We start from the raw sequence: 13,322 nt of genomic DNA, 5'->3' as shown, positions 1-13,322 counted from the left end.
AAATTGTGATTATAGCTTCATAAGTAAGAAAAAAAATCAGCAAAATGTGTTATAAATATGTCTTTATTTATGAACTTTTGTATAAAATTAGAATCTAAATATTTTTGTCAATTAATCAATTGTCTTTAATTCTTCCATGAATATTTTACACTTTTTTTTTAATACTTTAACAGCCTCTATAAACAAAACTGAAGATGGCAAAGCACCAACCGATTCAACAGTAACTGAAAAAAAAACAACAGTCAGATTAGTTATTTTTCTACCATTTTGCTTATTCGAGATATATATATATATATATATATATATATATATATTTGCATAATGGGTATTCTTACAAATAAAATGATCAGGTACTCTTCCTAATTGTACACAATCCTTCAAATCATCATGACGAAATACATTTCTTGAGCAGCTATCATACCGTGCATTCTTTACTCTTGCTTCTTTACCTTTTGTTGTCTCCACAATTTCTATTACTCCAGGACTAAAGCAGCTTTTAAACCTTTCAGCGGCTTCTCCTCTTACAGGCTTTATGATTTGAATTTCTGGTAAAAGCCTGTATGTCGCTGTGGCTAAGAGTGGAAATTTTAGAATATTAATAGAATGCAAAATTAACAATTTCAGTTGTAAACATAATATTATTTAAACGTACCGACTGGAGAAAATTTGGCATGGTCCTTGCCAATTCCTTTTACAGCATGCATATATGCATGAATCTCTTGGTTTGGCCTCATTTTGCAGATCAAAATATCATCTGCTATCATACCAAACTGTTTTTCTCCATCAGGATATAATTCATTTTGCCTCCCAATAGGATTCCACTTAATATCTTTACTATAAACTGCAGATTATGTATATTACCAATTATTCCAAAACCAAGCAATTTTGTAATTAATATTTTATATTTATTAAAATTATAACTCACCATTGTTACCACAATAAATGTCATCTGGTCTCCTTGAATCTTTGGGTGCATGTGGATTCCATTTACATATTGCTTTGATTTCGTATCGTAACGTATCTTGATCACTGACTTCTTCTTCGTCTGCAGTTGTTTTTGATGGATACTCAAATAATCTTGGATCTGCTTTTAATGGTAATAGCCCTAATCTGTAATAATAATAGGATAAAATTTAGAAACTTAGTCAATAATTCAATAAAATTTTACAAAAAAGGTACATTACCTATGTGCAAGCACTTCATCCTGTATCAAACTAGTGTTATTAATCATATATACTTTTTCTATTGCCATTGATGGTACTTCACTTAACATAATTCTACGATATGCGTTAGCTAATGCAGCAGAGCATCCTATTATGTCAAATTCTAGCTCACATTTGTTTTCACTTTCACTAACAATTTTTATTTGGAATGCCTAAAATAAAAATTAATTTTGTATTACAACATTAATTTGAAAAATCATATACTGTCTAATATTTCATTAAAAGTATCTAATTTTGTAATACCTTTTTAAATTTGTCAATAGTCCAATCTTCTTGTAAATGTAATAGGTTAGCAAATTCAAAGGCCTAAACACAAAGATAAATGTGATTAATTCAAAATAATTTTATTTCAACAAACTATAAAATAAATTCAACTTGCGTTAGGTATCCCGTATTCTTCCATAATAACACGAGATTTCTTTTTATTTGTTTTTTCCATTTTTGAAGTAATAACACCGGGAACTGTACAACAAAAACACGTGTGCCCTAACCTAATCTACAGTCGTACTCCTGTATATAGATGCAACCACTACTATATATATATATATATATATATATATATATAGGTATACAGCGCCCACGTGGTCTGATTTTACTGTATAGCAGAAGAAACTCTGTCACTATTCACTGATCAAATATATATACACACGATATATACGATATATATCAATACCATGTTGCATAAATTATATTTAGTTTTCCTTGCATGAATATGTACATACATATATAAATAGCTAATTTATTTAAAATAAAGGTGAAATAATAGAATATTAATCATTATTTAAACATTTTATTCCTAAAATAAATAGTTTATTTTATAATATACATTTTCTAAAAAGGATGAGGTACAAAATTTGGGAATTCAATGAACTTCTTTAACTGTATTAAAATCCAACAAGAAAAAATCGTACTATTTTTAATAACTGCGGCCAAACAGAGTATAAAACTTGGGTTTTTCCTGGCATGCAGTGTGGATGCATTTTAATTTGCTGATTTGCTCAGCACTTCCATCTGGTTGATTAAATGGAATGCACAAGCTCTTTGCACCCATGGATGGTGCATTAGGATCATCACCAGGATCCTCCCTGAAATTATAATCATTATTCAATATTCGTTATTAAATAGTTTTATGTATTATAGCTTTTAAGTTAACGTATTCAGCATACCTAACACTATCAGCCTTTATTTTATCTTCACATTCAATTCTACCACAGAATGGAGCAAGAATTAGATTTTTGTTGTCTAGATATGAGCAGAATTCACTCCAATTGTTAGTTTGTTTGGTATGCTCTTTCAATTCGACCCTCGCCCTATAAAATTAATTATGTGTTATGTGCTTAAAAAAAAGTTAAAATTTTTGAAGCATTTATTCTTACTTCTCTAATAAGTTGGACTGGATTTTATCCAATAATTTCAGAAGGAAATCATGAGCCTCAGCCCTGTTAGCAGTTATCCTTTCTGCTGTGTCTCTTCTTACAAACGTAACTTGTCCCTTTTCCAAATCTTTAGGCCCTAATTCAACACGCACTGGTACTCCCTTCAGTTCCCAGTGATTAAATTTCCAGCCAGGGCTGTAGTTATCTCTGTAATCTCCTTCGACTCTTATCTTATTTTCTTTAAGCAGTTCTTTTTCTAATTTACTACATTCGTCTAACAGTTTGTCTTTTTGTGCTGGAGTGGTTGATGCTGTAATACCACAGGGAACTATCATAGCTTGAATCGAAGCTACCTTAGGAGGAAGAACGAGACCTTTATCATCACCATGAACCTACGATAAAATAATGTAAAATGAAGAATTGTCAGTATTTTATATTTTTTAAACAAGTATTTACGAACCATTATCATTACTCCAATAGTGCGCGTTGTGAGTCCCCACGAATTTTGATAAACGTAGGTCTTTTCGCTGCCTTCTCCAGCACCCTCGACTTGGATATCAAACATTTTAGAAAAGTTTTGACCCAAATGATGACTAGTACCACCTTGGATAGCACGACCACTGGCTGAAATGAAAGCCTCTACTGTCGTTGTGTAGTCACCACCAGCAAACTTTTCTTTTTCAGTCTTGCGACCCTTCACAACAGGGATGGCCAAGAATTCTTCGTAAATTCTAGCATACAAGTCTAAAATTACTAGTACTTCTTCATCGGCTTCAGATTTAGTAGCAAAAGCAGTGTGACCTTCCTGCCACAAGAACTCTCTGGTACGCAAGAATGGTTGAGGATGCTTGAATTCCCACCTCTGAAATAAAAATATTAATCAAGTTTTAAGAATAAAAAATCCATCCGTAAATTGTCAATTTTTAGAAAAACGTATGCATACCACAACGTTATTCCATTGATTGAGTTTAAGTGGAAGATCCCTATAAGACTTGAGCCATTTAGCGTACGCTGGGTACATAACAGTTTCCGACGTCGGACGTATTGCAATATGCTCGGCTAAATCGGAGTCACCACTCTTTGTTACCCACGCTACTTCTGGTGCAAAATCAGCAATATGCGTCTTTTCTCTCTCAAGTACTGCTTTACTAACGAAGATGGGAAAATAACAGTTCTTTACACCTAATTTTTTGATTTCTGCATCAAAGAAGTCTTTGATAACGTCCCAAATCGAGTAACTCCAAGGACGAAGAATATAACAACCCGACACATCGTAGTACTCAATCATTTCTCCTTTCGTTATGACTTGCGAGTACCAATCTGGCAGATTTTCATTTTTCTTTGCTTCCAAGCCTAACCTTGTTCCCGTCTTGCCACTGTCACCGTCCTTGCTTGCTGCTGCAGATTCCTTTTCAGTCTTACCCTCTCGAGGAGCTACGATTTTAGATGCTGATTTCGGAGCTACTGCTTTAGCTTCACGGGGAGCACGCCCAGAACCAGAGGCAGGCACGTAGTCTTTACCGTGGACATTTTTGTATTCTGTTTTTAAAGCTAAAAGAGCCTGGACTTCCTTCTGTATAGTGTCTTTATCAGCCTTTTTCGTCTTTAAATCTCTAACTTTGTCACCCTGAGCAATGATTTTCTGCTCTAAATCATCTCCTCCTTCGATGCTTGAAGGCTGCATGGTGCTCTCAACTGTACAAGATAGGGGACTCCAGTCTTTACCAGTTAGCCTCTTGTACTCAGCTTTCAGGTTGAGAAGTTTTGCTACTTCCTGAGTTATGATATCTGGACCTGGTTTCTTAGATTTCAAATCCCTAACAATATCACCTTGCTTTTTTATTTCTTGTGCTAGAGAAATAGGAGAATTAGATTGTGCAGAAGATTCGCTTTTAGCCACGGGAGCAGAATTTGGTTTCCACTCTAGACCCGTTAAAGTTTTGTATTTTCCTTTAAGACTCAAAAGGGTCTTGACTTCTGCGTCAATCACAGCCTTACTAGCTTTAGCGCTTTTCAAATCTCTGACTTTATTACCTTGAGCCACTATTTCTTCGTTTATTTTATCAGCTGAATCAGAACCTTTAGATTCCTAAAAGTAAATTTGAAAATGCCATATAATCATTATTTTGTATAACAAAATTATATAAAAAATACTGACTGCTGGAGCGGCGTTTGGCTTCCAGTCCTGACCAGTGGTAGCCTTATATTGAGCCTTCAGATTCAGAAGAGCTTTTACTTCGGCATCGATTGTTGCTTTATCGGCTTTAGCAGCTTTAAGATCTCTGACTTTATTACCTTGAGTTACAATTTCTTGGTTTATCTTAACAGCTGAATCGTCGTTGCTGGACGCCTAAAAAATTTCTTACGATGAAATTTCGAAAAATAGGGGATTTCTTTTTTTAATAGAACAAAAATTAAAGACCTTTACTGGAGGAGTGCTTTTTTGAACTGGTGGAGTGGCGTTCGGCTTCCAATCCCGTCCTGTGACTGATTTGTACTTCTGTTTAAGGCTCAAAAGGTCCTTAACTTCGCAATCAATATGTGCCTTATCTGCCTTAGCAGCTTTGAGATCCCTCACCTTGTTGCCTTGAGCAATAATTGCTTCGTTCAGCTTTTCAGGTGACGCGTCGTGATGAGCTGGCTAAAAATTGTTTGGAAACAAAAAAATTAATACATACTGATGACAATATAATAATATCATAGGATCGATGGTACTGTTGCTATCACACAATATTAGACTAATCGATCATGTAGGTTCCAAGACATTGCGAAAACATTCATACATACAATTATATACATCTAGCCAAAATGAAGAAATTTTTTAACAAAAATATACTCACCGCTGGTGCAGCTTTTGCGACAGGTGGAGAATTGGGTTTGTAATCTTGACCCGTGACAGATTTATATTTCTCTTTGAGGCTTAATAGAGCTTTGACTTCAGCATCAATAGTAGCCTTATCTGCTTTGGCATTCTTTAGATCTCGCACTTTGTTTCCTTGAGCTGTTACCTGTTCATATAATTCGGCAGCTGATCCGTCGGTTTTAGTTTCCTGAAAGAAATAATATTAGTAAAATATGCAATAACTTTTACAATCAATAATTATTTATTGACTATATTATGCGTTATAGAATCCCAATATTTTAATTATGAAAGAATGCATCAAAGCGATTAACGATTTAACCGATTTACACATATCAAATATATTTAACTCAACTTTTTTTAATCGACAAGACTAAATTTTTTATCCAAGTACAACATATGGCTGTGACGAACACTCTCTGTGAAGTCAGCGCGTTACCCGTGGTTGGAGGGCCATTGGGAAAGAGCCGCAAGGAAAGTATAATGCACTCCTCTTCCTCTACCAAGAGAGAAGGGGAAGGATGGGGGAGGGGGTCAGGTTGAAAGCAATGTGTACTGATGTCAGAGTGGGAAAAATGATTACCCCAACTGTATTATTTTCCTTTCTTTGATACCCCCACTTTTTTAAATTGAATCTTCAGAGGAAAAAACCTGATTCAGCACAACGATATTGTGCAATCATAAAAAAATGCGACTGTTTTTTATCTTGTAGTGTTTGCAAAAACAAGAAAAATGTTTGTTTTTAAATTCTTTGTCTTAAAAATAAAAAATATTTATATTTTTACCTTTTCTACTTCCGTGGTTCCAATTTTATCGGCAGCACCAGGTAGTGTAATACTGCTGTGTCCATCAGGTACGTGGAACAAGATTAGCGGCTGGATACGAGAAGAATGAGCAGTTGCATCGACATATGGAACGTCGCAACGGAAGAATCCCTTTCTTTGCAATTGAACAATTTCACCCTTCTTTACCCTCCTAAGTTCAGCTTCTCCAACCATTTCGATTTCTCTCTATGGTAAAAAGTAATGTAAGAAATTTGCAATTAATCGAAAAATATCAAGTTCTTTGAGTACATACTCTGGTATCTTTTGCAACGAAATCTTTGAAATCATCATCTTTACCCAAAACTGGTTTTGTAATTATATGGTCAAAGTAAACCGTGTAACAAGGAATCGTTGTTGCATTCGGTGTTTTTTCTACTAATTCTGGATTATCCGCCGCAATCCACGTCAGCTTGAGAGTATTTTTATAATCTTTGTTATCCAGATTTAAAGAGGCATCAACTTCAATGACTTTTCCATTCTCTTTTCGAATTTTTTCGATTAACAAATTTCCCCAGTTGATAAATGTAGCATTTTGTCCTTCTTTCAAAGCTTCGGCATCTTCTTCCTCTATCAGGACAGTCGGACCAATTCGTACTTGTTTTGTTCCTATAGCTGGATCTTTTGGATGATTCGCGACTGTCAAATAGCCTTCTTTAGCGCCTTTTACGTTGACTTTGACAGTATCACCAGAAGTTAAAGCTGTGTACCTAAAATATAAAATTTTCATATTTATAACAATATATATTAATGTTTTTAATGATAGTGAGATAGTATACGTTATTATCTTTTTACCTAATAGCAACCGGGTCAATAACTTTTTTATTGAAAGCCCAAATTTTGTCCCACTCCATGAAAACTACAGATCGTGAACTACCTTGAGCAATGATGAATTGTTTAAGACCTTCGACTGTCATGCCTCTTCGTAAGATACCTCGAACGGTTGGGAAACGAGGGTCATCCCAGCCGTCGACTAAACCTTCAGCAACGAACCACGTTAATTTTCGCTTGGACAGTACTGTGTTGGTCATGTTTAATCGTGAATACTCCCAAATGTAAGGCCGTCTGAGATTAAGAGCTTCTATGAACCAGTAGAACTGATCATCTCTGTCGTGATATTCGGTCGTTCTTAAAGTATGAGTGACATTCTCGATCGCGTCGACAATCGGGCATGCGAAATCATAAGTGGGATACACCCTAAAAATCAAAGGATCATTTTAATATTGGTATAGGTATAGCTCTACACTATCATAAATGTTTTCGTATATTTACTTATATTTATTGCCAGTTCTTGGATGAGGTTCAGGTTTACATCTGTAAATGGTAGGGTCACGCATGCAACCATTTGGTGACTGGTAATCAATCTTTGCTCTCACACAGCATTCTTGTCCTTTAGAAGTACCCTGTATCATTTCTTTCCATAGAGATTGATTTTTTTCAACAGCTGTACAATAATAATAAATATAAATAAAATGAATAGTTTCCATATTTAGTTCTTCAATTAAAAGTACATTACGATACTAGTGGCATAAATCGTACTTTACGGCACGGCGTGTATATAAGCGCCCGTATGAAGATCGACTTATGACACGTGTATCGTACAATATTTTATAGCATCTGCCTGACATAAGTCCGCTGTCACGCCTATTCGTGGCATTAGCAGTGCATTTTTTTCACCGTGCAGTAGCGCCTGAGCGTAGCGAGGGTGATAAGCACGGTGAAATAATGGACTACTTATGCCACTGATAGGCGTGACATAAGTGCGGACTTATGCCACGTAGTGCTATAAAACGTCAATTTACTCACAGTTATCTCGGTTTGCAGATGGTAATTTTTGATCTCTTTGTTCCTTCATTTGTAAAGCTGGAGTGTCATCAACATAAGCTTTTCCTTCTTTGAGTAGTTTCTCGCAGTATTCCAACATCAAGTCAAAATAGTCAGATGAATGCGTGAAACGATTGTACTTGACTTGAAGCATTTCAAGATCTTCCAAAATAGCTTGTTCAAATTCCACATTCTCTTTGGCAGGGTTTGTGTCATCAAACCTCATAATTAATTGACCTTGGAAATTTTCTGCATAGTACTGATTCAAAAGTGCAGCTTTGGCATGACCAATGTGTAAAAATCCACTAGCTTCAGGAGGGAAACGAACAACAACTTTTCCCATCTCAGCCCCAGGCAATTCAATGAACTTTCCTTCTTGCTTCCTTTTGCCAGCCTCTTTTGGAGCTGCGGCATTCCTTTTATTAGCAGCTTTAGGATCTTTGGTCCTGTTCTTGGAAACTAGTGTCAAGACTTTTTGGACTTCTGGCAAAGAAAGCATTTGCTTATACCATCTAAACAAGTTGGGATACTTTTCTTTAAGAGCTTCATTATCTTGGTCATCATTCATTCTTGAGAATACACAAATGTCAGCAATGGTTAAGTGCTTAGCTACGAGCCATGTTCTAGGTGTTAATGCACGGTCCAGATAAAGAAGAGCATCATCTACTTTGTATACCTTATTGTAAGGTTTTTCAGCATACGTAAGCCAGTGATCAACTTCTGTTCGTTCAAAGGGATCATTGCTACCTATAAAAATTAAGATACAATATATTGGAGAATATGGATGAAGTGAACAGGTGTTAGAATGTATAATAATTAGAATAATAATAACAATAATTTACCATAAAGTTCAGCATTCTTTGCTCTGGATAAGTAACGGGCTACATCACTGCTTGTTTCTCCTAGAATCTTGTCATTATCTCCAAAAAATTGAAGCTTAGCAGGATTTTTTCCAAAATCATTAGACCACACAACTTGGAATTCCGAGTTTAGCTTGGAGCGGACAATCTCCACAATCAGCAGAGCTCCTGTATATTGATTAAAATTAAGTATGAGTATTGTTGCATTAGATTCATACAATAAGAAATCCAACAATCAAAAAATTGCATCATCCAAAAGTATGTGTTCCTGACAAAACGCTATTCACCTACACGATTTTTGTAATAATTAAGCAACGACGAGTAATTTTCGACTCGATTTTTTCTAAATCAACACGTCGAACTTTTTATAAGCATTCACGACTCCAAAAGCCGGGGATCGAAATACATCTCATGACCATATTGGTCTGTCTCCCGCACAGTGAAAAGTACAAAGCAACTCAAGTACAGAAACGTTTTCATAATGACGAAAATGTAATATCTACATACCCACGGGAGGATCAGCTGCATTAACAACGAGTTTGAGAGGCATCCTGAAAAAACAACAATCTTTTAGGAACACGTTTCGTTATGCCGAAAGAGGTTAGAAATACAAAGGACTATAGCGCCGCAAAGTACAGGCTACCACAAGGGTTAATGATCTTGCTCGCGAGACTCTCGAGTCTCGCTCTCGCCGCTCGCGACGCCACAGCCCACAGCTGGGGAGAGAAGAGGGGATGGAAGGTACCTACTATATGGCTATATATATACATACTATTGTAGTAGGCGGCGCGTCGTGCGGGAGGGAGACGCTCTTGGGAGTGCAGAAGTGCAGATATTTAAATGGCCGGGTACTTAGGCCTATAGGTGTGAAAATACCTTAAAAATACATTTGTGCACGCTCCTCGTGCGGGTGCGCCATCTCTGCGTATGTGTCGTAATGCGAGTAAAGAGAGAGAGAGAGAGAGAGAGAGATCAGTCTCTCTGCCTGAGAGAGAAAGTGCGATTGCCAAAGGAGTTTCCCTGAACATTTGTTTAGAGCTTCAGTCGTATTGACAAGTCGATACCTATGCTTCCCGAGTGGCGTTTGCATACTGTCTGCGTGGAGGCGAGCTGCAGTAGGCTACTGCAGCGATAGGCAGATGCCGAAGCATCGCCGAGAAGTGCGGCTGAGGAATCATATTTGCACTGAAAGAGAGAGCTGGGCAGCTAAACTTTTAACTTACTCTTCGCCGGTTATACGTGCGAAGACTCGCGTGTGCTTATACTCCTTTCATCTTCGCCGCGCACTGGCTGGCGTACACCGGATGGCGTAAGGTTGATTGCTTAAATTTTTCACACTTTTTTCCTTCTCAATGAGACGTCGACGCCCGTCTTTCGGTCATTTGCATTGGAAATGAAATTTGTCAGTGAAACTTGCATGCTCACGCAGGCACTTGGTGAAGGATGAAGGAAAGACAAGCAGAGCAGAGCTTATAGCTACTGCTGCCGCTGATGTACATACAGTATTCAGTTGAATTTCACTACTGCTCCTGGTCGGAGGTACATATACAATGAAGCCTGTTGACGAGAGATTTGTTGATCTACTGGAGGAAAGGAGGAAAGACTATGATGTCGTGTGGGTCTCCAGGTCCATGAAGCCGCTCACCCCTCACAGACTTTCTCCAGATGTTATTTATACAAGAAAGCAAACTATTGAGGCTGCATTGTCTGATAACAGAGTAATGGGTGTGATACAGGCTCTGGCTGCAGCAAGAGGCGTTCCTGTATCCACTATTGTTGCTGAAGCTCAAGATATATTGCATGAAATGGCCAGTAAAGCCCATCTTCCAACTGTTAGATGGTTGGGTGAGTTCTATTTCAATATTTCAAAATAATGTTGCTCTTGGTGGATTCTAACGTTATTTCTTATTTTTTCAGCTTTGTTGATAACAAAAGTTCTTAAGCGAATCTTGATGAGTATTAGATTGAATGAAAGTCTTCTTTATATATTGAAGGACCAAATGAGTATTTTACAAGTGCAATATGTTTATGCACCAACGCATAGAAGTTATCTAGATTTTATCTTACTTTCATACGTTCTCTTTTCTTATGACATGGCTTTACCAAATATTGCAAGTGGAATGGATTTTTATCGAATGAAAATTGTTGGGGAATTGTTGCGGCACACAGGAGCTTTTTATATTAGAAGAAGTTTTGCATCAGACCCTTTTTACAAGGAAATATTCCGTGCTTATGTTGGCTCTTTAGTGGCACACAGTGATCGGGCTATTGAATTTTTCATTGAAGGCACAAGAAGTCGCAGCCAAAAGACTTTAGCTCCTAAATTTGGTAAATGCATGCAATATAAATTGAGTTATAAATAATACATTGCTTATTGATCATAAGAATTTAAATTCATATGAATATCCAACCACCCAAGAGAAAGATTTAAAATACCAAACAAATATTTGTTCTGACAACACATTCAAAATCATTCATTTGCTGAGTTGAAAAAATTTTTGTTTGAGTAATTTCAATTCATGCAGAATCTAATGTTGACATAACTAAGTGCATTATTCATTTTACATAATGCTCAGCACTTTCCTTATCATATTTCTTAAATGAGGAAATTAATATTTTGTAATTTTTCAGGTTTTTTGTCAACAATATTGGATGGGTTGTTCAGAAGCAATGTACCAGATATCCAATTCATTCCAATAAGTATTTCATACGACAAACCATTGGAAGAGCTGTTGTTTGCTTATGAATTGTTAGGAGTGCCAAAGCCAGCAGAAAGTACTACTGGATTATTCCGATCACTTTCCATACTCAAAGAGCCGTTTGGCCACGGAAACGTATATTTAAAAATCGCACCACCTATCTCAGCTCGTGAATACCTGGACATGACGACGCGCAAAGCGAGTGCCTTATCGCCAAACGCGAAATTACCTTCTCAGGTCACGAAAAGAGTAGCATATGCCATTGTAGATTGCCATAAACAGAATACCGTCCTTACTCCGTTCAATCTTATTTCGTTGCTCTACAATGAGAGAATACATTCTCACCCCAGGGAACCTTATTCACTTGATGATCTTCTTCTAGATTATAGCTGGATAAAAAATATTTTTGTGCAGAGATTTCAGGCTATAGTTAATCCAGCAGCTGCAAAGTAAATTCCTTATCTATATATGTTAATTTTACGTCTTATCTTATCAGTTTGATTTTTTTTTTAATACATTTTTTTATATTTACAGTACTTCAATAACAGATAATGCAGTTGATGATACAAATAAACAAGAAGTTTTAGAGTCATTAAAAACGCACAATAATTTATTGGAAATTGATTTTGAACAAAATGTGAAGCTTAAAAATAGACATACTGGTGTCACGCAATTGAAAAATATCAAAGGGTATCCACTGAGCGAAAAAACATTGAAAATTGCAGTTCCAGTAATAAATTTAATGATTTACGTTAATCCTGTTTTTGCTTATTTATCAAAACCAGCAATAGCGGCTTTGTGTATTAATTTGTCATCAAAAGGTAAAGTTCGATTATTCTTTTTTTAAACACTTTTCTATTTGATATTTCTTATATTTTAATCTTATACTTGCAGAATCAGCATTGAGACGGTACTCGATGTTAAGAACAGTATTTAGTAACGAATTTGCTCTGCCTACAAATATGAGTGAATCGGAATTGGTACAGGAATGGGAAGAAACGATTCAAAGCATGGCCAAGGACAAATTTATTCAACAATCAAGTGAAAATCAATTGAGTATTAACAATGATAGACTGCATTCTATTTTGTGTAATTTAATTACTCCGTTTGTGGCAAGTTTGCAAACTATTTGTAAGACTTTGTTACAGGTAAATAAAATTTGCTTACATATTTTTCTTCAAAACTATGCTCGGTTCATTTACCACTAATAGTGACTATAAAAATGACATTTTATTTATAGTGGGATTATTCAACTCATTGCATCGAAAAGAATGTAATTAAGGAATGCCAAAAACGTGTAGAAGAGTCATTGTATGAAGAAACTGCATTGATCAAACATCCATACTCACTTTCTTTGGATACTTATACAACCCTACTATCTAGTCTTGTTACGTGTGAATATGTTACCATTGACAAATGTGGACTTTATAACTCGAACAGATCCAACATGGAAGAAATGGTCGACGATTTGGACAAAATTTTAAACCAGTGTTCGAAAGGATTTTACGTGGAAATCCTTTCCTCGCTCATTCCAGAAGAGATGACAAATATTCGAGCTAAATTGTAGTTACCTTCAGTTTGCATACTAAGTCATGTTTCTTACAATATATAATATTGCAATAAATGGACGTTGTTATAAATTAGAAATCATGTTGGTTT

The 13,322-nt window shown here is 36.0% G+C and overlaps 3 protein-coding genes across 3 annotated transcripts; 1 reads left to right on the top strand and 2 right to left on the bottom strand.

Annotated features, from left to right (window-relative positions):
- Positions 1–45: 45 nt before the first annotated feature.
- LOC100680389 (DNA-directed RNA polymerases I and III subunit RPAC1) lies at positions 46–1,743 on the bottom strand. Its single transcript, XM_003426870.3, has 7 exons — positions 1,603–1,743; positions 1,467–1,529; positions 1,185–1,375; positions 926–1,110; positions 653–841; positions 336–572; positions 46–224 (listed from the first exon to the last, which is right to left on the bottom strand). Exons 1-7 carry the CDS (start codon positions 1,660–1,662, stop codon positions 112–114), a joined length of 1,038 nt encoding a protein of 345 aa, XP_003426918.1. The 5' UTR covers positions 1,663–1,743; the 3' UTR covers positions 46–111.
- A 254-nt stretch (positions 1,744–1,997) lies between these two features.
- LOC100114990 (bifunctional glutamate/proline--tRNA ligase) lies at positions 1,998–9,699 on the bottom strand. Its single transcript, XM_031929033.2, has 16 exons — positions 9,601–9,699; positions 9,472–9,515; positions 8,947–9,132; positions 8,087–8,851; positions 7,553–7,724; positions 7,076–7,477; positions 6,537–6,990; positions 6,245–6,469; positions 5,440–5,649; positions 5,022–5,240; positions 4,758–4,949; positions 3,543–4,688; positions 3,060–3,461; positions 2,600–2,991; positions 2,390–2,533; positions 1,998–2,308 (listed from the first exon to the last, which is right to left on the bottom strand). Exons 2-16 carry the CDS (start codon positions 9,512–9,514, stop codon positions 2,140–2,142), a joined length of 5,121 nt encoding a protein of 1,706 aa, XP_031784893.1. The 5' UTR covers position 9,515; positions 9,601–9,699; the 3' UTR covers positions 1,998–2,139.
- Positions 9,700–9,930: 231 nt separating this feature from the next.
- On the top strand, positions 9,931–13,310 carry LOC100115025 (dihydroxyacetone phosphate acyltransferase). Its single transcript, XM_001599807.6, has 7 exons — positions 9,931–10,278; positions 10,394–10,809; positions 10,882–11,292; positions 11,596–12,112; positions 12,198–12,484; positions 12,558–12,811; positions 12,904–13,310. Exons 2-7 carry the CDS (start codon positions 10,515–10,517, stop codon positions 13,228–13,230), a joined length of 2,091 nt encoding a protein of 696 aa, XP_001599857.1. The 5' UTR covers positions 9,931–10,278; positions 10,394–10,514; the 3' UTR covers positions 13,231–13,310.
- Positions 13,311–13,322: the final 12 nt, after the last annotated feature.

This window comes from Nasonia vitripennis, chromosome 4, assembly GCF_009193385.2.
Source record: "Nasonia vitripennis strain AsymCx chromosome 4, Nvit_psr_1.1, whole genome shotgun sequence".
Taxonomy (NCBI): Eukaryota; Metazoa; Arthropoda; class Insecta; order Hymenoptera; family Pteromalidae; genus Nasonia; species Nasonia vitripennis.
Note: the sequence above shows the minus strand (reverse complement) of the source record. Positions and strands in the feature narration are given on the sequence as shown.

Coding starts and splice junctions, on each gene's coding strand:
- LOC100680389 (XM_003426870.3), bottom strand. CDS start 1,662: ATGGAAAAAACAAATAAAAAGAAATCTCGTGTTATTATGGAAGAATAC. Junction 1,111..1,184: donor GATGAAGTGCTTGCACATAG/GTAATGTACCTT, acceptor TTATTATTACAG/ATTAGGGCTATTACCATTAA. Junction 573..652: donor TGCCAAATTTTCTCCAGTCG/GTACGTTTAAAT, acceptor TTCCACTCTTAG/CCACAGCGACATACAGGCTT.
- LOC100114990 (XM_031929033.2), bottom strand. CDS start 9,514: ATGCCTCTCAAACTCGTTGTTAATGCAGCTGATCCTCCCGTGG. Junction 4,689..4,757: donor AGCCAAACGCCGCTCCAGCA/GTCAGTATTTTT, acceptor ATTTACTTTTAG/GAATCTAAAGGTTCTGATTC. Junction 2,534..2,599: donor CAGTCCAACTTATTAGAGAA/GTAAGAATAAAT, acceptor TTAATTTTATAG/GGCGAGGGTCGAATTGAAAG.
- LOC100115025 (XM_001599807.6), top strand. CDS start 10,515: ATGAAGCCTGTTGACGAGAGATTTGTTGATCTACTGGAGGAAAGGAGG. Junction 11,293..11,595: donor GACTTTAGCTCCTAAATTTG/GTAAATGCATGC, acceptor GTAATTTTTCAG/GTTTTTTGTCAACAATATTG. Junction 12,485..12,557: donor TATTAATTTGTCATCAAAAG/GTAAAGTTCGAT, acceptor TTATACTTGCAG/AATCAGCATTGAGACGGTAC.